The 26,677-nt window shown below is 38.5% G+C and overlaps 1 protein-coding gene across 13 annotated transcripts in view; it reads right to left on the reverse strand.

The window, feature by feature from the left end:
* Positions 1-26,677, reverse strand: part of Myh10 (myosin heavy chain 10) — a 151,468-nt gene that overhangs the window by 57,705 nt on the left and 67,086 nt on the right. For all 13 annotated transcript variants that reach the window (XM_021238035.2, XM_004857505.4, XM_021238036.2 and 10 more), the window contains 7 exons: positions 10,982-11,045; positions 8,673-8,771; positions 6,623-6,766; positions 6,277-6,372; positions 4,528-4,646; positions 3,706-3,858; positions 260-433 (listed from right to left, as the gene is read on the reverse strand). In XM_021238035.2, the coding sequence (XP_021093694.1) occupies positions 260-433; positions 3,706-3,858; positions 4,528-4,646; positions 6,277-6,372; positions 6,623-6,766; positions 8,673-8,771; positions 10,982-11,045 (849 nt within the window). The remainder of the gene's footprint in view (positions 1-259; positions 434-3,705; positions 3,859-4,527; positions 4,647-6,276; positions 6,373-6,622; positions 6,767-8,672; positions 8,772-10,981; positions 11,046-26,677) is intronic.

Below are 26,677 nucleotides of genomic sequence, written 5' to 3' on the forward strand. Positions count from 1 at the left end.
GTCTATCAAAGTATCACTTCCTAGAAAATTTATTTATTATTATTATTTTACAGTTTTGTGGTGCTGGGGATCAAACCCAGGGCCTTGTGCATGCTGGGCGAGAGCTCCCCCTCTGAGCTACATCCAGAGCTGAAAAGTTAAGATTAGAAACTTATTCTAAAACTGATTACACTGAGTAGGATAATTTCTGTCTCGGAGAACAAAGCCTAAGGTTCTGTGGGAACTGTAACAGGAAGTCACACAGTGTGGAGACACTCACTGGCCTCTCGATGAGGTCGATGCAGGGCTGCAGGTCGAGGCCGAAGTCGATGAAGTTCCACTCGATGCCCTCGCGCTGGTACTCCTCCTGCTCCAGCACGAACATGGTATGGTTGAACAGCTGCTGCAGCTTCTCGTTGGTGTAGTTGATGCACAGCTGCTCAAAGGAGTTGAGCTGCAGGGGTTGAAGGAGTCATTGTCCACACAAGGGCAGGAGAAGGAGATGGGAAGAATTACCCAGTTAGATACTCAAAAAGTGCAGTGAAAATTACTCATTAGGTATCAACATTATTGATTTTACTTAATGATACTGACTATACCAAGGAAGGGGTCTCCCGATCTGTCACTCCCCCCCCCACCCGAATTCTTTCTGAAAAAGAGAGAATAGATGAAGACAAGTGCACGCAACATATTACTGAATTATAAAAAATGAGATGATAAACTTAGTACTATATGCTAAGTGACAAAGAAAACTACTCAGTTCTTACTAGTGGATGAGTAAGGAATAGAAATGAAGGAATAAATGAGTGAGAAAGTGGGGGGAGGGGAGGAACAGAGACTTGGGAGGCCTGAGGTGCAGCAGGTGAGCACATGAATGTGGGCTGTGCACCTGGTTCTGCCCCACTCTACTCATCGCTGAGGCTGTGGCCCCAGAGTGAGAGAAGGGAGAGTCAACTAAAAATCATCTTTACTCCACAGAGCTGTAGTGGGGAGCTCAGCTCACCTGACACACAGATCATGCTAAGCATGGGGGTCTGGGTTGCTTTTCTACCCAGGTTCTTCTCATCAAATGTTTGGCCCTGGCCAATATTTAAGGTGAAAGTGCACTGGTCTCATTAAGTGAATCTGAGCATCTTCTCACACAGTCACTTCTGTTCTTTTTGTGTGAACTTTGTTCCATTTTCTTTGTGTTATGGAATGAATAAATGGATAGATGAATAGGTACAATTTTCTTAAAGCAATCATCCTATATATTACAAGTGCACAACTTTTATTATGCTTCCACATGGTTCACATGAGTAAAATGCACCCATAAATAACCTCTCTCATTATAAAAAGCGAGTTTCAATTAGAGAGGATTCAATCAATCTCCAAAGAATAGATTTATGGCCTGAAAAAGCCATTCCAATCTTCCACATCCCATGGAGCTTTTGTACTCACTATTTTAGAGTGAGGTCGTGCTGGGAGGCCAGTGGTTGCCTTGCTCAACACTGTATGTTTACCAACTAGCATCTAAGAGAAGCCACAGAGATACTTAAGAGACTGTGCTTATTCATGTTTAGATAAATGGACTTAGCTCTCTTTAGGATTATGACATTTTATTGTTTTATTTAGTTTGGACTATATGCAATAAATATTTTTTAAAAAATGAATTTCTACTTTTCTTTCATATTTAAGCCACTAACCATTTTAAAATAATTATCGTTTTTGTGTTTCTGGGGATCAAACCCTAGGCTTTACACATGCTGAGCACACACTCTACCACGGAGCTACAGCCCCAGCCAAAATAGATTTTAAAATCGATAAAACATTGTATAAGATTTAAAATGTACAAAGAGCTGTATTGAAAAGTTATTTAGTCTCAATTCAATTCCTTACTTGCTTTTCCTATGTCAACTGTATCACATATTTCTTGTGGTCTTTCTGGAGATACTAATCTATGCATTCTCAAATGTGTGCAGAACCTTGATTTTAAAAAGCTTAACATATCTTGGAGTCTTTCTATATTAGTATATAAAGCTACCTCATTCTTTCTATGGGTGTGTGATATTCACTGTATACAAACATGAGCTAACTGAACCATTATCTGAATGGTGGACATTAAGGCTTTCCTTTCTCATAACAAATGTGCATTTTAAAATTTACATGCATCTTTGTCTCTGTATAGTCCTATAAAGCCACATTTCTTTTAGTGTTTTCTTTATAAATACTCCTTTCTAGTATTTTATTGTCTATTCCTTTTTAAATTTTTCAAATTAAATTTAGAACAAGTTTGCTTAGTCCCCTCCATCCCTTAAAATTCCTACTAATTAGTTTTAAACAACTATGTTCAATTTATAGATAAATATTTTGAAGGTTTATATCTTTATGATGCTAACTTTTTTCATCAAGAACAGGGAACATCTCTTCATTGTTCTTTGCAGCAGCACTGTAAAGTCGCCTTTATCTAAAGTTGCCCATTCCTTCTTTTGTGCGTGTGTGTGTGTGTGTGTGTGGTACTGGGGATTGAACCTAGGGCCTTCACAATGAGCTACATCCCCAAATCTTTTTTCTTTGTAGACAGAGTCTTGCTAAGTCACTAAGTTGCCTGGGCTGGACTCCAACTTGCGACTTTCCTTAAATTTATTTGCTCATTCCTTCTTTAATTAACTTTCGGAGACAGGGTCTCACTATGCAGACAGGCTGGCCTCAAACTCACAGCAATACACCTGCCTCGGCCTCCTGAGTGCAGGGATTACAGGTGTGTGCCACTACGCCTGACTTAAATTTACTTTTCGATATTCCATCTGTTTTTGTTGCAGTTGGAAATGGGAGTCTTTCTTTCATTATATCTGGTTGTATCCAGTCACCTTTCAAGATTTCTTGTTATTTACAAATCAGTAGACATTAAAGCAATCTTACAGCATGAGTGGCAAGCTCAGTAGATGCAACTGCTTATCCTGGTACTAGGTCAGTTTTTACTATACGACTTAGCATATTAAATTTTGGATTTTTTTTGCGGAACCAGGGATCGAACTCAGAACCTTGTGCTTGCCAGACAGGCGCGGTGCCACTGAGCTATATCCCCGGCCCCTTAAAGGGGTTATTATTATTATTTTTTGGTACCAGGGATTGAACTTGGGACCTTGTGTTTGTGAGGCTATTTTAAAACAACATGATTCAATATTCAAGTGGCTAAAGACATTAATCACAAGAAGTATTTGATATTTGTGCCTAATACATAATTTGTCCATCAAGGAAGACAGAAGTTATATCTCTATAGATAGTCTATCAGTATTTGTATTTATAATATTTTTCGGAGATTAAATTTTATCAGTTTCTCTGCAAATTGACAGCAGGTATGTTGACCGCTGCCATATGTGACCTTGAATAAATGTTTGGACAAATCTAGTCAGATCAATGATACAATCTACCACCAAATCCTTTCTCATCCTTCAAGAATGCTCAACTATCACCACAGTAGGTGCCTTCCCTAAATACACATGGCCTTCCTAGTTCTTTTGATCATAGCATCTTTCACTGCATTATTCCCAAATTCATGAACTCAGTGGGTTTTGCCTTTCAGTGTCTGACTCTGTACTACAATGACAGGGATCTTATCTGCTCATTTGTCATTACTTTCCCAGTAACTGGCACTGGATCTGGTATATAATGAACCTTAACATTTGTTAAAAAGAAGAAACAGAAAGAAAGAAGAGCAGGAGAGAAGAAGAGGAAGAGGAATACCTCAAAAATTTCAAATCCAGCAATATCCAGGATTCCAATGAAAGATGCTCCCTGACGTTTGGTTCTATCCAGAGCCTTATTGATCCGGTGAACGAGCCAGCGAAAGAGCCGCTCATAGGTAGCTTTTGCCAATGCTTCTACTGCAAAATCTGCCTATAATTAGATAACATCAACCTTTTATCCTGGAAACAATCTTAACAAAGCATGAATAGCTGTTATATAGGGTTTGATGTTATATAGTACTCAAAAACCCTGAAATGGCAATTACTGCTTAGACAGGTCTCAACTTATCAATAGATAGCATTATTAGTTCAGTTAAATGAGAAGTGGGAATGATCACTTAAGAGGATCCTAGGAAGAATAACCCCTTCCCTGTGTCCATGGGGTTCTGAGTGGCACTGTCTCATCAGCTGGGTCAACTGCACTTTGCCACCAAGTGTGCCCTCTCAATATTCCTGGATATTCCTGGCCAGAGCCATGAGTGTCTTTCTTAAAACAGCCCACAACTAGGTGGTCAGGATGACCCTCTGCTCTTGATGCTGCATTACCCAGCAGAAGCCAGGCGGCCACCTTTCTGCGTGTTTGTCTGTTAGATTATCTGTCCACCCAAGACAAGCAGAGATGTTTCCAATTTACTCCAAAAAATTACTTTTTAAAATTCTTGGGAAAGTAAAAATAAATATACTTCAAAAAATACTCATTTAGTACTAGGAAACATCCATGTATTAGGATTTTCACTGATTTAGTTTGTCAATCAGAAGATCAAAAGACCCTGGCTTATTATTCAAACAAACCTGTGATAACAATTCACGTTGAACTTACTTGTTCTTTGGTCTGGGCTTTCTGCACATAGTCTCGGCCGACCTTGATCCGGGGAGTGAGTATGGCCCGAGTGAACTCCATCACATTCATCCCAAGCAGATGGCAGAGCTTCTGTGCAACTGAGCGGGAAAGCCCCCTAAGTACTGCATTGCTACTCAAGATCTCATCACAACTCAATCAACGCTTGAAAAACCCTAGCAATCTGCATGCTGTAGTAAGAAATAAACTAAATAAAAGCCCTGAAGTCAGATAAAGATTTAGGTCTGATGAAAACCACCTTCTACACTTCCAGATTAATAATATACCCATTTTAGGTTGTAAGAGACGTGGGTCAGCGTCTACCCTCCTTGACCTGTAGTAGAGACCTGGTCCTCCTCTACCTGGAGGTCATTTAAAAATTTTAGAGCCTAACTATAGTAATGCATGTCTTATCTAAATCTTAAAGTATTGCATTTTAGTCTGATTTAACTGTGTGAAAGCCATATGATGGGTGTAGGCCCATGTGCCAATCTAGCTACTTTGACTCAATGACAGACACTGCATTTAAGGGTCAGAAAATGATGACTGGAGCAGGGGACAGGCAGGTCCCTTAGAAGAGACACACAGAGTTAAACTGTCACCAAGCCTCAAGTTGTTTACAAAAAAGGGTTACTCCAAGGGCAGGAACATGACTGTCAGCTCTCAGAGGCCACAGTGAGTGTGGATGTCCCTGGGAAGCAAGGAAACTTATTCAGACAGTTGAGCATTCTAGGTGATACAGTAATTCCTCACTTTTCTTCTTCTCAGATGATAAGAAGCAGTGACAGTTCCTGTGGCTTTTTTTTTTTTTTTTTTGCTTCACATACTTTCCCTCCTGAACAGTCTAAATTTAAATACTTTTTCAACATTCAAAAACAAGATTTCATATTAAAATCTAGATTTCCATCTTTTTGCAAAATCAACTACAGCTGCTCAACTTATGATGGGGTTACGTCCCAATAAACTCACCGTAAATTGAAAAATATCCTAAATCAAAACACATTTAGTACTCCTAACATACTGAACCTTGTGGCTTAGCCTAGCCTCCCTTTAACATGCTCAGAACACTTAAATTAGCCCAAAGTTGGGCAGAACATGAAGACCGTTTTGCAATAAAGTGTTGAATAACTCATGCAGTTTACTGAATACTGCATTGAAAGAGAAGCACACATGGCACGGGTATGCTTTCACACCATCAGAAAGTTGAAAGGTTGTTAAACCACTCTAAGCTGGGGACCAGCTGTGTATTTGGCAACACTGGGCCTGTCCTCTGACAGCTCCCTTCTAGGTGATCTGTGTGTTCTCCTACAGCTGAGGGTTCCTCCCTCCATTCCTGATGCCTCCCCCATGCAAAGGCAGGGAGCAGCCAGTTGCCCTGCTTTGTCTTCCCTTATCTGGGGAAGCAGGTGGATCCTCACATAGGCACAGAAGTCTCCCACTCTACAAGAGTCCCTGGGGAAGCCAGCTGTGGTGGTGCATGCCTGTAATCCCAGCACTTGGGAGGCTGAGGTGGGAGGATCACTTTGAGTTTGAGGCCAGTCTGGACTACATAGTGAATTCACAGGGCCAGCCTGAACTACAAAGGGAGACCTTGCTTCAAACAAAAACAACAACAAAAACAAAAAACAAACCGAAAAAGAGTCCCTGGGAAAATACTTGTATGGCAACATGCTCTTGGAGAACACCAGAAGGTACTGAAATAGAAAATAAAATTAATATTTATCAGTTTACCTGTATTCTCTGGCATGGAAGCTTGATCAGTATTTCTCTCCTTTTTGAAAGAAATATTTCCAAACTGTAGCACTGAAGATACTACTTTAAGCATGGCTTCATATTGATGAAAAGAAAAAAAAAAGAATAAAAACATTTGATCCAACTGCAGTAGAGATATATTCTAATTAGTTTGTGATATAACAGCTATCTAAAACTTTTTAGTAAGATACATCACCTTCAGCATTTCATAAAAGTAAAGACATTTCTAATTAGTTTCCCAATCATTTTCTAGTTTAGGTTATTTACCCCAAATGTATAAGGCTTATCAAAGTGAGGATCAGAATCTTGGAGAAATCACACATACACAGAATCTCTTCGTGAGAGAAGCCCATTATGTGCATTGCTTCCATGGTCTCCTGAAAGTTATCCTTGTCTTGCTGGCCCGGGATAGGAATATAGCCATTGGAGAGAAATCTGTAGTTATTAAATCCTTCAAGGAGTAAATCAGCTAAATGGAAACATAATGTGGTGAGATTTAGTAAATATTCATAAACACACTAAAGCAACCCCAATTCAGACTGCTAACATCTCACAGAACACCGGGTGTTCGCCACCTCCCATCAGCAGCAGACTTTTCCTTCTTTATATAAATTCACAGAAACACACAACCATACACAATTTCCCATGAAGATGCGAAAAATGTAAAAACTTTAAAAGGAGTTCGTAGGACAGTAGTTTGTACAACATTATATTTCAACTTCAACAGCTAGAGAATGATGGGAATTTTCCAGATAACTTTATTGCTTTCAGATTAAAATATTCTAGGCATCAAAAAAATATTTTAGGCATCTTTAGAGGGAAAGTTTTTGAGATTCATATTCTATATTCCTATCAAGTGGTTCACATCAAACATTATGTGAGGAAATGGGCCAAACACATCTCTAGCCAGTTTGTTTAAGCCATGACTGTGTGTGTGTGTGTGTGTGTGTGTGTGTGTGTGTGTGTGTGATGCGGGGCCTGTGCAGGCTATGTACTCTTTCTACCTCTGAGCTACACCCTTAATCCCCAAGCCAGGTGGCTAGTGGTTCCTAGTCTTTAGTGATGAGGAACAGGTCACATGAAGACAGACTGCAATGGATGCCACTAGGAACTGCTGGCTCGGGAGAAACTAGGAAGAATTTTCTCTTTTGACAAGTGTGCTAAATGATGCACAAGGGTGCTTCTCAGGAGGGATTAAAACAGAAAGGGCTATTTTTCTCTAATAGATATGCAGATGTGCTCCAAGCTTTTCCTGTAACTAGCTCACTAGTTCTCCTGCAGAGTTTTGTTTTGTTTTTTTTGAGAAGTGGACTGGGGATTGACCCAGGGTCTTTGCCCTGAACTACATCCTCAGCCCTTTTTAAACTTTTGAGATAGGGCCTCACTAAGTTGGTAGGTTGCCCAGGGTGGGCTTGAACTTGAAATCCTTCTGCCTTAGCCTCTCAGAGTGCTAGGATTATAGGCATGTACTTCCATGCCCAACTCCATCCCCTAATTCTTAAATATATAACTTCTATTAGGTATGGTCCGTTCACTTTTTATGTCCCTCTCAACACTTTCATCACCCTTTTTTGATTCATTCCTATTGCAGAGTTATTGCTTGTCTGAAAGCTTGAGGGTTTTATTTCTTTTACAGTGCTGGAATTTTAAGCCTCTCCTTCAGAATAACTGTTTGCTTATTACCTTTCTTCCTTTGAAAGGTCTTTCTCTAGTTAATTTCTGGGTTCAGTGGTTTAACAGATGCCTGTAGTTAGCCAAAGCCTAGACTTCAGATGACAAAACCTTTACTGCATATGCATTTACTTTAATATCTAGGTGGTATATATAATAACCGTAAAGAAACAACACTGAATTTGAGACTCAGAAGAGACTGAAAAGTTGTACACCTTTTTGCTCTCATATATTTGACTCAGCAAAATTCTCACTCCCACAATTCAACCTTTTACCTTGCCTAACCTAAGCTTCCAGTCCTTGTGATTCATGATAGATGGCCAGACAGATAGACAGATAAATAGATATCCACCGCTGGCTCTTTAGTGCTCTTTCTAGCGACTAGTGGAAGCATAATATGTATTTAGTTGTAAATCTAGGAATAAAAAATATTTATTCTACTTTTTTTCTTTTCCATTTGTAAATGTTCAAGCAGAATCATACAAAAATACATCATTTGTCTTCTACTTTAAATTTTTTTAAAGAAAAGTACAAAAGATATGTAACAACCTGTCACTTAAGACAAGGTACTTACTTTATGGCATGGAACTTCTATTTCATTTTCATGATTTGAACAGCTAGAGATTTGGGAGGTTTGTATAAAAATTTTCAATATTAAAAAGAGATTCAATTGAACATAAATACTAAACGCCCTTGTCACTTACACTTCAGGTGTTCTCCTGCCCCAGATAGCAACTGGTAAAAGATATGAAAAGTACGTTCATCTTTTGCTTGACGAACAGCACGAGACTTTTCCAGAAGGTCTGAGCAGATGGTTAAGGACTAAGTTCATCATAAGGAAGTCTTTTTTCAGTGTCTATACAAATTTAATTTGAAAATGTTTTCTTTCTTTGATACAGGGTCTTGCTGTGTGGTCCAGGCTGGCCTCAAACTTATGGCAGTCCTCCTGCCTCAGCTTCCCAAGTGCTGAGGTTACAGGTGTGTGCCATCATGCCTGGTTATCAATTGTGTTATAATGAACCATTCTATAGAATTGTCCTTTGTATGTGGAAAAAAAGAAAATATATGCAACTTACGCTTCTCACTAATCTACAATCACTGGCTAGGAGGGACCATCCCCTTCAACCCAATTTAGGTGACATTTGAAGAACATAGTACTATACAAGGAACTGTAAGATGCTATCTATTAAAGATATACAGCTGCTAAGGCAAGAGAAGCCCTATAATGCCCAAATTAACAAAATTTTACAAAGAAGAAAACCAAGGCATAAGGAAATTAGTCAAAATAACACAGCTACTGAGTGCAAGGGATGAAAAACCTTGGTTTGACTTCAGTGCATGAGCCTGACTGCTCTGCTACCATGAGAGCCCCTTTCTGAAAGCCTTGTGCTCGCTCCTCCACATTCAGCACACCTCAGATTCCTTCCCTGAACGCCAAGAGGTGCCTACAGTGACATGAAAGCTGTGATTAGACTGACTCCCGGCCCTCCCTTCACTGTGCACAAGAAGCACTGAGGTCAGCATCTACAGCCTGCTGCCACACCCCTGCCTGGTCTTCCCAGGGAACAGTGGTGCAGTGCGCACCCACCTGTGTGAGTATTCCAGGCTCACTCTGAGATGGTCTGGATGCCCAGGAGTGTCTAAGGGCTGACAGGCACACGGGCTCTCACAGAATCTGGTCCACCACTTTGCAAGATGACTGCAGCCTTCCCTGGGGCCACAAAAGGAATGAATTCTGTATGTGCCAGATAGCCTGAATTTTAAGCATATCCTCCATATGTAGTGAAAAACACATTCATTTGAATGATACTGTGACAGGCTTTTATGATGAAAGTTAAAACTGTAGATTCATTCCTCTGTCATTTTCAAGTGTTTCTGCGCCCCCCAGCTTTGAAAGTATTTAGACATAAAATACTATCCCCAAATTAACAAAAAATTTTCACCATATCCCTCACCTAAGTGATTCAAACAACATATTTCTATCACTGGAGATTATTCATCAGAGAACTGTCCCCTGTATGCTTTCTAGCTAAGACATTATCATGCAGAATCCTTCTGTTTTATTACATCTCTAATCAAATTTGTTTTATATGTACTTGTTATTTCTTAAGGCCAGTCTATGCATGTGGTATTTTCTTTTTTTTTTTTTTTTTTGGCATGTGACATTTCTTAGGAGTCTCCAGATTTGGCATTTTATTTTTTTCCTCTAACATATTAATACTAACTGAAATTACTTTAACTATAATTTTTAAGACTTGTTTTACTGAGTACATGCTTAACTTACAACATCAGAAGCAGATGGTAAAACATGGGCAAACACAACAGTTGCTGTTATAGTTTATGTCTGGATGTCCCCCAAAGCCTCATGCTATCATAGCAGGCGTGCTGGGGAGGTGACTGAACCATGGAGGTGTGATGCTCATCAGTGGATTGGTCCACTGATGAGTTTATAGCTCAATGTGATGTTGGAAGGTGAAGCCCAGGTCACTGGGAGTGTGGTCTACAAGGATCTGTCTCCTTCCCTCTTCCCTTGATTGCTCTGCTTCCTGCTGCCCTGCCATGAGCTGTTTTGTTTCTCCTCTGCCATGCCACTCTGCCTTGGAGCAGCTGAATATGGACTGAAAGCTCTACAAAGTGTGAACCAAAGTAGACCTTTTCTCCTTAGAGTTGTGGATGTTAGCTACTTTGTCTCAGCAACAAGAAAGTAGCTAAAGACAGTAGCTGAAGAACAGTTGTGGGTAATGTTCATCTAAATGTCCTATAACCACACAAATGCTGTAGGACTCCCCATCTCCCCAGACCTGCATGTTATGGCCTAGTTTTAAGAACAACAGAAATATCTACACCTCTGTGGAGTCAATATTCAATAGCTGAAGGTATCTGCACATGTAACTGTGCCCATGGGTCTAAGTTTTACCACCTGGATAACCGGAGCGATGTCACCAAAGGCTGCTGTGAGGCTGGAGGGAGACTGAACCGTCCTCTTGGGGCATGCAACTATGAAAAAGGATACATGTTTCAATGTTGGCCCCAACAATATAGCCAGTTACATCAAAGTTGATCCGAATAAACTTGCCCTGAAAATAAAAAGAAAAAAGCCAAAAATGAATAGGGACACAGATAGTAACACAAAGTGCCCTGCCAAGCATCTATGAATTGCTACAAAAATGGATCTATACTTTGCCTCAAATAAAAAGGGAGAAAAAGCATAGCAGGATAGACTACCTTCCCAGACCATAGCATAGTAAAACTAGAAATTGTCAACTGAAGGAAAGTAGTAAGCACTAGTCATTTAGAACCTTTAAAAAGCTTTTCTAAATAACCTGAGATAGGAGAGATTTTAACAGCTTTAAAGGAACACTATCTAGTCTTCTGATAAGATTCTGAAAATCTGAATAGTACAGGTAATTTCCTAGGGAAATAGAAATCCATTGAAGGAAAAAAGAGAAAACAAACATAAATAGACCATAGTCATAACAAATACCAAGGTTAGTTTTGAGAAAGATCAGAGCTGGAGGACTCCCACTACTTGATTTCAAAAAACTAGAAATGTATTATCACAGTGTGGTATCAGTATAAGCATTGAGATACAGGTTGATGGAACAGAACAAAGTCTAGAAATAAACTACACATGTAAGGCTAATTTACTTTCAAAAAAGGTGCCAAGGTAACTATGGGTTTTGAAAAATATGCAAAACAAAACAAAAAGGATCTAGATCCTTATACAATATACAAACATTAACTTGAAACAGACCACAGACTAAAGCTATAAAACTTCTCAAACAGGAGGAAATCTTTCTGATCTTAAATTAGATGAGGATTTCTTAGAATTCAAAGGCCATAAACCATAACATTAAAACTTCATAAGCTGGCTTCATCAAAATTAAAACTTCTACTCTTCAAAAGACATGGTAAAGAAAATGCAAAGCCACAGAGTAAGAGAGAATATTTGTAAAGCACACACAACAGTAAGATAACCCAATAAGAAACTGACTAAAAGGTTTGAATGGATACCTTGTCAAAGAAGATATATAAATGGTCAATAGTATATAGAAAATGCTCAAGGCAGCCTGGGCAACTTAATGAGACCCTGTCTCAAAAATGTAAAAAAGGGGCTGGGTGTGGTGGCGCACGCCTGTAATCCCAGCACTCGGGGAGGCGAGGCAGGAGGATCGCCATGAGTTTGAGGCCAGCCTGGGCTACAAAGTGAGTTCAGGGCCAGCCTGAACACAAAGCAAGACCTTGTCTCAAAAAAAAAAAAGTTTAAAAAAGGGGCAAGGGATGCAGGTTATTATAAAGGTCTCAGGCTCAATTCCCAGAAGAGGGAAAAAAAGGTCAATATCATGAGTTATCAAGGAAATCAAAATTAAAACAGCCACAATGAGATAGCCCTAATAGCCACTAGAATGGCTACAATTTTCAAGAAAGACCAGCAAGGATATAGAAGAACCAGACTTCTCCTACAACTTGGGGAGAATGCAAGATGGTACAGCCACTTTGGAAAATAGTTTGCCAGTTTTTAAAAAGTTAAACACAGGTACCACATGACCTAACAATCCCACTCCTAGGTAGTTATCTAAGAGAAAGGAAAGCATGAGTCCACAGAATTGCACATAAATATCTGTAGCCACTTTAATAGCCCAAACAGGAAGCAACAGAAATTCCATGAACTGGTGAATGAATAAAGAAACTGTGGCATAGTTATAAAATGGGATACTGTGGAGCAATACAAAGGAACAAACTCGACAACATGGATGGATTTAAAAAGCACTGTGATGTGTGTGAAAGAAGCTAGATGTAAAACATGAATACAGGATGATTCTTTCTTTGACATGCCAAAAACAAGATTATAGGGGCAGAAGATAGATCAGTGATTTCAGGGTTAGGAGTAGGAAGAGAAAATTGACCATATACATTTATCTACACTCAATGAACTGTGAAGGGTGAAATTTAATGTATGGAAAATTAGAAAAAAAATTAAGAGAATAATCTTAGGGCTCCCTAGGTAGGTCCAATGTTTAAAATATAGTTCAACATCTAGGGCCAGGGATTTAGCTCAGTGGTTCTGGCACCTGCCTCACAAGTGCAAGGTCCCGAGTTCGATCCCTGATACTAAAAAAAAAAAAAAATTCAACATCTACACAAATATACTAAACATGCTCCTTTCTGATTAAAGTAAAACTCATTAGATTCACACACTTCTTACACTTCCAGGCCCCTTGTCTATTCTTTTACCTATTGTGTTAGAACCCTTCTCACTCTTTCTTTTTTTCTGGTACCGGGGATCGAAATCAGGACCTTGTGCTTGTGAGGCGGGCGGCGGAACCACTGAGCTAAATCCCTGGCTCAGAACCCTTCTCACTCTTCCACGTATGTTTGTTTTCCAGTGCTTAAATAGCTACTGTAAGTAAAAAAAGTCAGTTTGGGGAAGCTACCACAGAAGTTTCTAAACTATATTCTTTAATTTTTTTGTCTTAATGTAATATGAGTAGATATTAATAAAGAAAAAGATAGATGATAGAAAGTAGGGAGACAGATGCTTCTCAGCAGGAAATGGGATCAAGGGATGGAGGGAGGGGAGAGAGAAGGAAGGGATAAAAAACAAAAATAACTGATTCTTGAAAAAAAAGAGCTCCCCTACTGCTCCTTCACCACATCTAAGTGCCCTTCTAACCCTGGCCCCTAAATATAAACACTCTACTTCCTAGTGTCTAAAAGCTTTTCTCCATACTGAGAAACACACGGCAGTCTGCCACACAAAAGGCCCATGCCATCATTCCAACAGATGTGCCTTCCACTAAGGGTCTGCTCCTGAGGCCACCAAACCCCACAGAAGGAGTTAAAAGCACAATTCCTGTGAGAAGCAAAGGTGTTTCATGGCAAACAGACCATGACCATCGCTTAGAGTCATGTCCAGACATAAATTTGACATAATAAAACACCAAAGTAAATATCAAAACTGAAGATACTTTGAATATGGGTTTAACGCATATGACTGAGTATATGACAACAGAATATATATATGACACTGGGACTCCCTGAGAAGGTAGAAGGGTGTCAGTCACCAACACCTGCTATGCCCCCTAACCTGGAGAAAACTGATCTTATGTCACCAAACTTAATGAGATACTGATGTACATTCCAATGCAGACTGCAATGCAAATCCATCATCAGGAGGCTGCTGATCATCAGTACAGAGCATTTAGTATTTTCTTCTGGAGAACCTGTTAATTAGGAGTCACAGAACAAAATGATAATCTGCTTCTCTGGATAGTTTTGGACATTGTGCTTCTTTGGATAGTGGGGCAAGTTTTAAGTTTTGTTTGGATTTCTATTTTTGTTTTTTTTGTGGTCCTGGGGTCCTGTACATGTTTTGTACAACGGTAAACATTCGACCACTGAGATATATCCACAGCCCTTGGAATTTTTTTTTTTTTAAATAATGGGAGAGCACGTTTCCTCCTTTTTATAAGGGCAGGCTCTTGTGACATCATATAAGTATTACTTTTGAAGAAATAACCCTTATGCAAATAATGTAACAGCATTGAGAGATGCTGACCTGCTGCCCCTAAATTTAAGTAGGACACCAAACTCGAGCTCTTTCACACCTGAAGAACAACATAGCTGGTGGGACACTATAGGAACCCAGAGGAGGGAAGGTGCAGAGAGACAGTACCACATGAATGAAGCGGTCTGACGGTTGATTAAGTGCATTACTTGTTTCAAGTTAAATCATAATTTAAAGGTAACTTCTGTCTTATTTTTAAGTTTCCTTATAATTAAACTACTCTAAAGAGCAGTGATTCTTGAAACACTGCAACCTTATTTCAACTTCTAAGTTGTAGAGAAATCTATAGTCATTATTTTCAAGAGATACAACATTCTGGGCTAACAGCTAGCTATTCAAAGTAACAGCTGTAGGCACCTGTTCTGCTTCTACCAATAGGTTCTCACTTATTACAATAATACTCTTGCTTTTTCAGAATGCAGTACTTATATATTTAAAAACTTTAACAGTTCATAATTTTGAGAAGAGAAAAAGCCTTTTTTGTTCTGTAACTGTGAAACACTATAATTTTTAGTTCATAAACACCTATTAGAATGGTCAATCCAACAAATTTTTTCACTTCTATATCATCTCTTTCCTTCTAATAACTTTCGTATATCCACCTTTCAGTGTTTGTCTACTTCTGAACCATATCACACACATTTTAATACACACACATCATACAAGATGAAAATAGAGTGAAACAAATGGTCTAGATTCTTGTTGCAAAATACTGAATAAAGAAACCCTCCTATTGATTGACTAACTGTATGCTAATGCCATGGGGTTTTTTTTCTGTCCTTAGAAATATATCTTATTCCTGAGTTTGAGAAAATTGTAGGCTATCATCTGAAGACTCAACCTGAGACTTTGCTAATAGACTCGATTTCACCGCCATTAGTAGAGTTCCACAGTATTATCAACCCCTATGCATTCATCTTTTGATTTGTCTAATACTGTACCTGTGAAATGTTTTCCTCTGCCAATTTCCTTACCATTATGGGTAGAAAATGGAAATTTCTAATTTGTCAATGATCACTGAAAGCTAAAAGTAGACTTCAAAAATCTGTCCCTAAGCCGGGCATGGTGGCACATCCCTATAATCCCAGCACTTGGGAGGCTGAGGCAGGAGGATCGCTGTAAATTCAAAGCCAGACTGAGCTACATAGTGAGACTCTGTCTCAAAAAACCAACAACAACAAAAAAATGTGTCTCTACTCTTCTTTTATTTTGGGTACCTCAATAAGCAAGCTACAGGCTGATACAATAATTACTTAAGCATCCTCTAGTCAATTCTTCTATTTTTATTATTTTAATCCTTTTTTTTAGCATAGTTGGTAGGTAATAAATGACAAAAATGATGAACTAGTTCCTTTGATTAAAAAACAAAATGTTTCAAGATATGGAAAAAAATAAGATCACTAATAACTTCCTATTGTATCTAAGGCTCATATAATGGCCCAGTGGACTCATATGGTAATTACAAGAGAATAAATTTATTCTATTTTAAAAATAAGCATAGTTTGCCTTTGTTCTTAGGTAGACCCCCTAAGAAGGAATAAAGTTAAACTATTGGACCATATGTACAGTTAGAACTGTTTAAAAAAGAAACTCAAAAACTAAAATTGAATCCTGATATTGTGAGGGTTAAAATTCTTTATAATTTAAAACAGCTGTATCATCTATACAATACCTCACTGAGTTAATTAAGAACTGCTATTTCAAGAGACAGTAGTCAAAAGGCAATGTTATTATTCCAAAGCTATAAAGGTTACATTACTAACAGAACTGCCCAAGCAAACACTTTCTCAAACTTTTCATTTTAACACCACAGAAAGGTTAATTGAAATCATATGGTATCACCTAAATCTTACTTAAGAAAATATTTTACTCCCCAAGGTCCCGAGTTCGATCCCTGGTACCAAGAAAGAAAATATTTCACTTAAAAAATTTGTTATATCCAGTAATACAAACTTACAGCTTTCACCAACATGTCTGACTTCTTCACTGAGCATTCTCAATATGCTGTTGAAGCTTCCAACTCCTTATACTATGTCCTACTCCTTTTTCTTTACCATCTCAAGATAAACTGGAAGGTCAAAAATCCATCAAACAAAAGAAATTCCTTATTTGGGCAGTAAGACAATGTTATCACACAAATAACTTTGAACTTAGGAATCATCCCTTTTATATTTATATTTATTTTTTCCTTAATTTCATGAGAGATTACAAAATAGAAAAGAATGTTAGACACAAAGAAGAAATGGAAGAAAATTAAGGTCTTGGCCTGCTGAATAGGTAACCTATGAAGAAATACTCCAAAATAATTTAGACATGCGATCACCTACTTGGATAAATAAGCAAAGTTTCCGAAGTGTAATACAGTACTCTAATTTCACCAGCCAAATTTCCTTTTTCAGAACTGGGTCCATAGGCATTATAATGCTCTAGCCATTATAGTGAAAGCCAGGAAATATCACTGGGTTAAGGGACAAGAGTCAGGCAGAGGGACATGGAAGAGGAGCCACTCTGAGGAAAGGGGTGGGGCTGCTGGAGCTATAGCAGGGGAAGAGGGAGAATGGGTCTGAGGGTTCCTTCCCATTTCTTCTCTATGAACCCCCCCCCAAAAAAATAACATCTCTGACAACAGCATACATAGTAACTAATAAATCTTCATCATAAGCCAAAGCTCTAGAATTTAATCTATTTTGAAAACCCTTTAACAAACAAAAACCTTGAAAAATTATCAGCTCTCTAAGCTAAATGGTGTTCATGCTCAGATATTGCATTTTGCAAGATAGAGCCATTTTGACAATATGATAAAATGGTCTCTCAGGATCAAACAGAAATACTTTATTGAATCCCCTCAAATACTCTGGGATTTAATAAGTCCTTTTTTTTTTTTTTGGTACCGGGAATTGAACTCAGGTCCTTGTGCTTGCATAGCAGGCAGTGAAACCACTGAGCTAAATCCCTGGCCCCAAATAGTCCTCTTAATGCTGAACACCCTAGGAAACTAGGTGAGAAGCAGGTTATTAGGACATGACAGAACTTCAGTGTGAGATGGCCAGGTACTTGTGTAGTTAAGCAAAGGTGACTTCATTCTTCCTCAGGAGTGAGGTGGGGCAGGGAATAAAATCTGAAAGTTAAAAAGTTTCTCACATATAAAATACATACTCTTAGGCCTGGCTGGGGATTTAGCTCAGTGGCACTGTACCTGCCTTATAAGCACAAGGTCCTGAGTTCGATCCCCGGTACCATTAAAAAAAAAAACAACTCTTTTAGAACTAGTATTTTTAAGAAAATACAAACATAGACTAAACTGGAAAACAAATGGAGAGTTTTACTTTTAAGTGAACCTTCTTATCTTTTCAACATTATGCAAAAATACTTGTGCTGAAAATGCCCACTCATTTGATTTCCACAAAGGTCAGATTGTGGTACTAGGGGTCCTCAACAGGAATCTTGACAATGAAAACAACAAAGAAAAAAACCCAAGAATATGAAAAATAAATATATATTAATTATAGTTACATATTTTGATTGTACCAATCCAAGAACTGAACTACTCTAAGTGTTCTGAATAGCAAAGACACTAAGAATTCCCTCTCTGTGTAAAACAAAAATTCTTAAAAATTATTTACTTACTTTTGTGTTACTAGGGATTGAATCCGGAGACTCATGTTAGGCAAGTGCTCTGCCACTGAGCTATAGTCCTAGCTCTAAAACATAAACTGTTAAATATCTCATTTAAAAGGTGCAAAAGGACATATTTGGTATTGTGATACCATAAAAGAAAATTACCTAATTCAGTTTCAGAAATTTCATTTGTTTCAAATCGATATCAATTTTCTGGAACAGTTAAAATATATTTGTAGTAATTAAACCTAGGCTAATTATTACTTAGCAACTTAATATAGGGGCAATGCACGTTTGTTTTATATTCTGAAAATATTTTTTCTTTTCCTAAAGTGGTTCCATGAGCTATAACTGACTTTTAAAACACTTTGGCATAGCTAGGATATCTTGTATGGATTTGGTTTAGTTTTCATCTTCATTCTAGAGGCAGCACTTGCCCTACATGAGAAAACCCTTTCTAGGAGTCATTAGCTTGCATTTAATCCAAAGGCCAGATGGCTACCTTAAATGCTTCAGCTCTCTTAATCTCCAAACCACACCAGAGGCTTTGTTATTAGTAAAATGAGTTTTCATGTAAACTAAATGGGCCTGTTACTTAGTGTAATGGATAGTAGAAATTACCAGGATAATATGAGTGGTGTTAAGAGACACGGACTGATTAGAAATATCCAGACTGTCCACAGTTCCTTCCGAGGCCCAGGAGGCCGAGCCGCTGGGACCACTCATGCTGGTTTGGCTCGAAAATGGCTGTGCAGCCGTTGGAGGATGCTGGTTGTGTGGCCCAGACTGAATTCTGCCTCTGCTATTGTCCCCTCCCTTGGTAGATCTTTCAGGGACAGTTTTGGGCAGAGTACTTAAGAGTTGGGCTGTGTTCACCTTACACAATGCTTTTGGTGCCTGCTGGCTAATAAACAGGTGAGAGTACAGAATTTCTACTTGCTTTCATTGTAATTTGGAAGTCAAATTAGAGGGAGGATGCCTACAACCTTTACCCAGCTCTAACTACAGGAGGCTAATTATCTACCAAAAGGCACATGATACTTGGCAACTATCAAATCGGCATAGGTCAGTTTGGAAAAAAGTGTGGGGGAGATTTGTACAAATGGAGAAAGTGATTTTTGCTGAAACTTTCTGAGGGGAGATGTATCTCCTGATCCAAACAATCATTTTGAAATTGAAGTCCCTGTTTTTTAAGTTTCATTATGAGGGATTCATTTTGACATAAATCCACTCCATCTGGAAAACATTTTACTTCTCATAAACAGAGAACTGGACTAACTGTGAATGATTATTTTCATACGGATAATGCTCTCCTAAAGAATCCTCCTGTAACACAAAACATATGCTAGCATCTTTGAAAGAAATGATATTCTTCAGGAAATTAGTCTTCTATATCAGATCAAAGAAACAGAACCAAATGGCTTCTAAAGCTTATGGAGTTTATAGTTTCAAATATCTTCACTGCAAGCATGTGGCTTTATAAATAATGACTACATGAGATCTCACTGTACACACAAGTCATTTTTTTTAAGACTGCATTACTCCTTTCAGTATGACACCAACTCCAACCAAGGCCCAGCTGTCGAAAGCCACTGTCACTGTCTCACACACGACTTTTATCTGTGCTCAAAACTGGGGCATGCACATTCTCAGAGGGCCTAGCACAGGGTAAGTGCATCTGTGTCTGAAGGCATGTCATGAAAAACACTGAAGAGTTAAATCCAGAAAGAAGGTGAGCTCGATGAGACTGCCAACCTGGGTTGTGCCCACTGACACATGCTCCAGGCCTAGAATGTCTGGCACAGAGTGGGCTACCACATTTTAACTAAAGGAATCCCATGAATATGCCTACTACGTACTTCTGGGTGCCAGGACACTGAGAAAAAGGCAGAAAGGTTCCTAGTGTAGGAGATTCTACATTTTCATAGGGGGAAAGAAAAATAAGCAAAGTAATTAGCTACTGACTGTGATAAGTAAAATGAGGAAAATATACGTGACACTGGAATAGGGAGTAACAGAGGAAAACACATAAATAGGGTTTTGGAATAACTGGGTAGTTAGGAGCAAGAGAGGGAGAAATGTGGATAGATATGAAACATATTCTGGAATTTTAACCCACAGGATTCACTTGTCAACCTGGACACAGGCCATGGAAAAAGGCCAAATCAAGAATGATTCCCAGGTATTTTGTCTTCATAGGTTTTTACCTTTGTTTTAAGCTGAAGCAACTGGGTAATTTGATAGTACCATTTATTGACACAAGACATAACTAGGCAGAGGAGGTGGGCCTCTCGGGCCACCATACCACTGCCCCAGAGGCAGCCCCAGCACAGAGGAGGTGAGCTGTGTGGGTGCCAGCACCCCCTATGCCCCCGATGGCTGTGCCGAGGCATTACCTGGATCCACTCCCCAGAGTTGCAGGGGTCATGAAGGACATTGTTCTGAGCATTGATAGAGCAGAAGTGAACAACAGAAAGAGGGCCCCTCTGAGGCTCCTTGATAAAAAGTAAAGCCCACCAGAAAAGTGAAGAAAATCTCTGCAATAAAGGAACACCAGACCCCCTTAGTTGGGGGAGCAGCAGTGTGGATCAGAGTAGTGTGGCTGCAAGCAGACCCCAGGAAGGGCTCCTCCCTGACCCCAGAGGCTGGGTCACACTGGCCCAAGCCAAGGGGCCACCTGGAAGAGCTGCACGGGCACACAAACAACAGCTAGAGGTTCACCCCGATACCATTGGTAAATGCGTGACACCCTAGCCAGAAGTTTGCTCACACAACAGGAACTGGGATGCACAACCCCCAGCAAAAGGGCCTCCCAGACAACAGCTACATAGGGGCCCTAGCCAGAGGCACACCTAGATACCATCCCAAGTGTGCACAGGCCCCAGCCAGAAGCCCACCCAGACAAAAGGTCAGCTCAGGAATCCAGAAGGCCACCTTTCTAAACCTAGGAATTAGTGTACTGGTGAGCAGCAGGGAACAGGCTGCTCGGTGGCTTGCTGAGAATTGAAGATCACTGGGTGAGCAAAAAGTTGCCTCAACAAAGGCACAGCAGGGTGCATCTGTTGAAATGAGAAGACACATAAACAAGTCTCAAAACTAGACTTCCAGATCACCTAAGGCAACCCCAAAGGGAAACGAGATGGAACACTCTGATACTCAACCACCTGGAATCCCAGAACTGGCAACAAAAGAGGATTTTGAAAAAATGAAATCAGAAATAATTTCTCAGATAACAGCAGAGATTGTGCTCATAGTGCAAGACATGATTAATAAATCTAGAGAGGAGCTCAGGAACATGATGGAATCCCAACATAGGAAACAAATGGAATTCATAAAACAGATGCAAACAGATTTCCAGGAGATTAAAAACTCCACTGAAAGTCTACACAGCAGAATGAACCAATGTGAGAACAGAATTTCAGACATAGACGATAAGATTGCAATTAGTGACCAGGAAAAGAAAAATTGCTTCAAAATTGTAAGGGACCACAAGAAATCAATCCAGCAGCTGCTAGACAATGCAAAGAAGAATAACATAAGACTGATTGGAGTCAATGAAACAGGAGAGAGTGCGGATGACATAAAAAAACTGTGCACAGAAGTTACGGCAGAAAACTTCCCAAGCAGGGAAAAAAACTTGACATACAGATAAGTGAGGCATATAGGACTCCAACTAGCCTTGATCAAAAAAAATCTACACATAGGCATATAATTGTTAAGATTCCAGAAACCCCTTAGCCAGGGATTTAGCTCAGTGGTTCCATCACCTACCTCTCAAACTGAAGGACCCGACTTCAATCCCCGGTGTCAAAAAAAAAAAAAAAAAAAAAGCTTAAGATTCCAGAAACCCAACAGAAGAACAACGTTCTATAAGCAGTGAGAGAAAAGAAACAGATCATATACAAAGGAAAGCCCATTGGAATCACAGCAGACTTAACATAAACCCTCAAGGCAAGAAGAGCTTGGAGTGATGTATTTCAAGCCCTAAAGGAAAACAGCCTCCAACCCAGACTGATGTACCCTAAAAAACTATCTTTCAAAATTGATGGAGAAATAAGATACTTTCATGACAAAAAGAGCACCTTAGGAACTTTGTGAATTCCAAACCAACACTCCAAAAATTTTTAGACAATATCCTAGGAAAAGACAATGGGGATCACAACCCCAGGAAGCCCAGCAGAATTAAAGCATTGGATGTGACAAATTAAACACAAAAGGGGAGAATCCAACAAAAAGAAAAAGTCATGACAATAAGTCAATATGTATCAGTTATGACCATCAATGTCAACAGTCTCAATTCAACAATCAAAAGAAACAGACTGGTAGAATGGGTCAAGAAGTAAGATCCAGCAATATGCTGTATACAAGAAACACACTTAATTCAAAAAGAAACTCACAGACTGAAAGTTGAAGGGTGGAAAATAATACTCCATGCAATAGGGACCCCTAAAAAAGCAAGAATAGCTATCCTCTTTGCAGAGCAAGTGGATTTCAACCCAAAATCTGAAACACTTCTAGTCCCAAGAATTTCAGATAAGGGATACTCAACTCGTATGCACAAATCTATTGTGAACATGTGTTTTCATTTCTCTTAAGTAAAAACTTAACAGAACTGTTGGTTCTTAACAGTAATACAAGAAATTTCTATATTGTTTTCCAAAATGGTTTTATCATTTTACATTCACATTAGCAGTATTAGAAAGTTCTAACTGGTTCACACCTACGCTGACATTTGTTCTTTTAAAACATTTAAGTTCATCTCCCTAATGAGTGTATAATACAATCTTGTTATTGTACTAGTATTTTTCTGATTCTAGTGTTGCACACCTTTCCTTGTGCTGTACTATTTATCACCTTCTTGCGTCTACTTTTTAATTGGGTTGTCTATTAATGAGCTGTAAGAGTTCTTTATATATTTTGGTCATAGGTTATATGTATTATAAATATGTTCTGTTTAAGGACTACTTTTCATTTTCTTAATGATGTCTTTTAAAGTTCTAAATTTTGATGGAATCTCATTTATCAATTTTTGGTTTTTGGTACTAGGGATCAAACTTGGGATCTTCCGCTTGCGAGGCAGGCAGCAGAACCACTGAACTAAATCCCTGGCCTGATATTTTTCTTTTATACACCATGTTTTTTATCCTAGGAAATTTTTGCCTACCCTAAATTTATGAACATTTTCCCTTATAATTTCTTCTTAAAGTTTTATAGTTTTAGTCTTTCATATTTAGATTCATAGATCCTTTCAAGTTATTTTTATGTATGGAAATAAAGGGTCGAGGTTAATTTTTTTACATATGGATACTAGGTGTTCTAGTACCATTTGTTGAAAACATTATCTTTTCCTCTGCTCTTCAGTTTATGTTCTATAAAATGTTAATGTTAAATAATCTTTCAAAAATCAGTGGACCATATGTGTGTGGTTCTATTTCTAGATTCTCTATTTTATTCCATTGATCTATATGTCTTTCCTTATGCCAACACTGCCTTGATTACTGTAGCTTTAGAGGAAGTCTTAAAATTAGGTAATAAATGTCTTCCAACACTGTTATTTTTTTTTTTACTTTTCTGGGTCCTCTGTACTCCTACATAACTTTTAAATTTCAATATCCAATTCTTCATTTATAGCAAGTACACATAGACCTGAAGTTTTATATACACCTTGTGTTTTCTAACCCTGCTAAATTCAAATACAACTTCTAGGGGCTCCTAGAGATTTCTTAGTGTTTTCTCTGTAGATGATCATTTCATCTACATATAAAGATTTTACTTCTACCTTGTCAATTCTATGCTATTTGTTTCTTTTTATTGCCAGAGTATTTTGGTTTGGGCCTATGTTTCAAAGTTTAATGGACAGATGAGGAGTAGGCATATCTGCCCTTGTTCCCCACCTTAGGGAGAGAGCACTGTATCTTCTTCATTCATATAGGCATTTTTGCTGGAAGTATGGAGTACATGTCTTTTATTTGTTGTGAAGGTTCTGTTCTACTTCTAGTCTCCTGATAGCTTTTACCATGAACAGCTGTAGAATTTAGTCCAATACTTTTTCTGTAACTACTGATAGGATTATATGGCTTTTTCCTTTCCTCTGATGACTTATGGGGGTGGACCTTCCAATGCTGAATCAACACTGCCATCCCTATAATAAAACCACTTTGTACATACTGCCAGATCAGACTTCTAATAGTCTGTTTTGTTAAACAAATTTTTATCTATGTTCATACTTTTTTCTTCTATTATCTTTATCCAGTTTTAGTATTAGCACAATGTTGATTTCCTACAAGAGAGGAGAAGTGTTCCTTCTTTTTTCTGCTTTAAAGGTTTGATATAATTTATTAGTTAAAATGTATATGAGTCTGTTGTTGCCATATAGGTAGGTTTTCAAGCTAGGAATATACTTTAATAGGTGCTATTCAAATTTTGTATTTCTTCCAGAGTCAGTTTCATTAATTTGTCTTCCAAGGTACTTCATAGAAGTTGTCAAATTTATTTCAAAAAAGATTTTTGTAATATGCTTCCTATATCCTTTTAAATTCTGTAAAATCTGTGGTAATGTCCTCTAAATCTTGATATTGTAATTTAAAAAATGTACCACTGATACTGTGTAATAGGAAGAAAATGTCTAAAGGAGTAGGAGAAGTGGGAGGGGTAGGGAAAAGGAAAAAAGGGAAAAGAAAAAATATGAGAAAAGAAAAAAATGTAAACAAAATCTCTGTAAATAGGGAAGGGTGGAGGGGGTGAATGGAGGGCAGGGGAATGGGGAAAAAAATAACCAAGATATGTCATGTAAAGGTACAAGATCCCAATGATGAATGTAATTGTATTTTATACCTAAAATGTACCAATAAACTTAATGGCAAAAAAAGCCAAAAAGGAATAAATTTTGAAAGTAGAAGAAAAATTTCCATTTAAGATATGTTAAATTTGAGAAATCTATGACATATCCAAATGGAGATGTCAATAAAGCAGTACTGTTACTTGGCAAAGAATAGATGCTTAATAATATTTCTTTCTTGTTACTAGGAATCAAATTTAGGATCTTGCACTTGCCAGGCAGGTGCAGTGGCACTGAGCTAAATCCCTGGCAGATGCTTAATAATTAATTGAACTGCACAAACAAACAAAAAAAATCAAAATTACCAGCAATATAATCGAAAACATGAGTCAATATTGGTTACTTTCAAACCCTTGGAGGACCAAAGTGTTAGCAACACCCACAGAGAAATACTAAAGGGATATTTTAACTGAACATTATTCAATCAGTGTTATTAGTTTTTATGAAACTACTAAACTCAATTACTTGTTTTAGTATTGTGCAGTTAATGCCTTATAATAGTAGAAAGCTACCATTTCCAAAAAATACTATACATATCAATAAGCACTGATCTTTTAAGAATTAAAAAGCTCAAAGTCAACAATTTGAAGATACCTTTGTTTCTTGGTTGAATGAATAACTATGTTTAAGAATACTGCCTTAATCAAAAATTTTTTTCCTATGAAAACAAAGATCAGTCTTTGTGTATTTTTTCCATACAGCTTTCTATAAATACCGCCTTTAGAAGTTTTTTATATAGTAGTGCAAGCACTTTGAAAGGTGCTATCTCAGCTGAAACAGGGCTTGCTGAGAATTTAGATCAGATGACTGGTTCTTACTCCTTCTCTATGTGTTGCTTGAGAATGGCTAAAAAACAATCTTTGAAATTCTTCTACTAGCAGGATGTGAGACAGGTTCCTACCAAAATTATTTATAACAACATTTGGAATAGGACGCATAATAAGCATTAAGGAAACTTGAATATTACTTTGCAAATACAGTACAGAAAGTGATTACCTTAGCTTGGGTTGTAATTTCAAGTGAACAGTCTAGAGCAGGGTTTTGCAACCTCAACATAACTGACATTTGTGGCTAGGTCATTCCCAGTCCTACGTATTGTGGAATGTTTAGCAGTATCCTTGGCCTCTCTTGGCCAGAAGCCAGCAGCACAACACTACCTTTCCCCACAGCTGAACACACAAAAATGTCTCCACATTCCACCAACTACCCTGTGGACCCCCAATTTAGACTCATCTAGAGAAATGCCAATTACATTAAGACCAAGATGTGAATGATGGAGATCTTTCTAAGGACTTGTGGTAACTGGTCTCCAAGATGGGGTCAAGGATACCCATCTCTGGTATCCATGCCCTTGCGTAATCCCCTCCTACGTTCTGCCAGGGTTGCTTGGTGTAACCCACAGAACACAACAGAGGAATAGTAGGTGACTTCCAAAGCTAGGCTACGAAAGACACCGAGTGGGTTTTTTCTTGCTTTCTCTTGGATCACCTGCTCTGAGAAGCCAGCAGCCATATCCCAGGGATACTCAAGCAGCCTGTGGAGATGCCAATGTGGTGAGGAGCCACAGCCTCCAGCCAACAGTTGTGAAGAACTGAGGCCTCTTGCCAAAGGCTATCTGAGTGAGCTTGGGAAAGGGTCCTTTGGCATTAGTCAGGCCTTCACATGACTACAGCTCTAACCAACCA

Source organism: Heterocephalus glaber, unplaced genomic scaffold, assembly GCF_053883595.1.
Source record: "Heterocephalus glaber isolate CG9 unplaced genomic scaffold, H.glaber_assembly_v1.0 deba00001564, whole genome shotgun sequence".
In the NCBI taxonomy this organism is placed as follows: Eukaryota; Metazoa; Chordata; class Mammalia; order Rodentia; family Bathyergidae; genus Heterocephalus; species Heterocephalus glaber.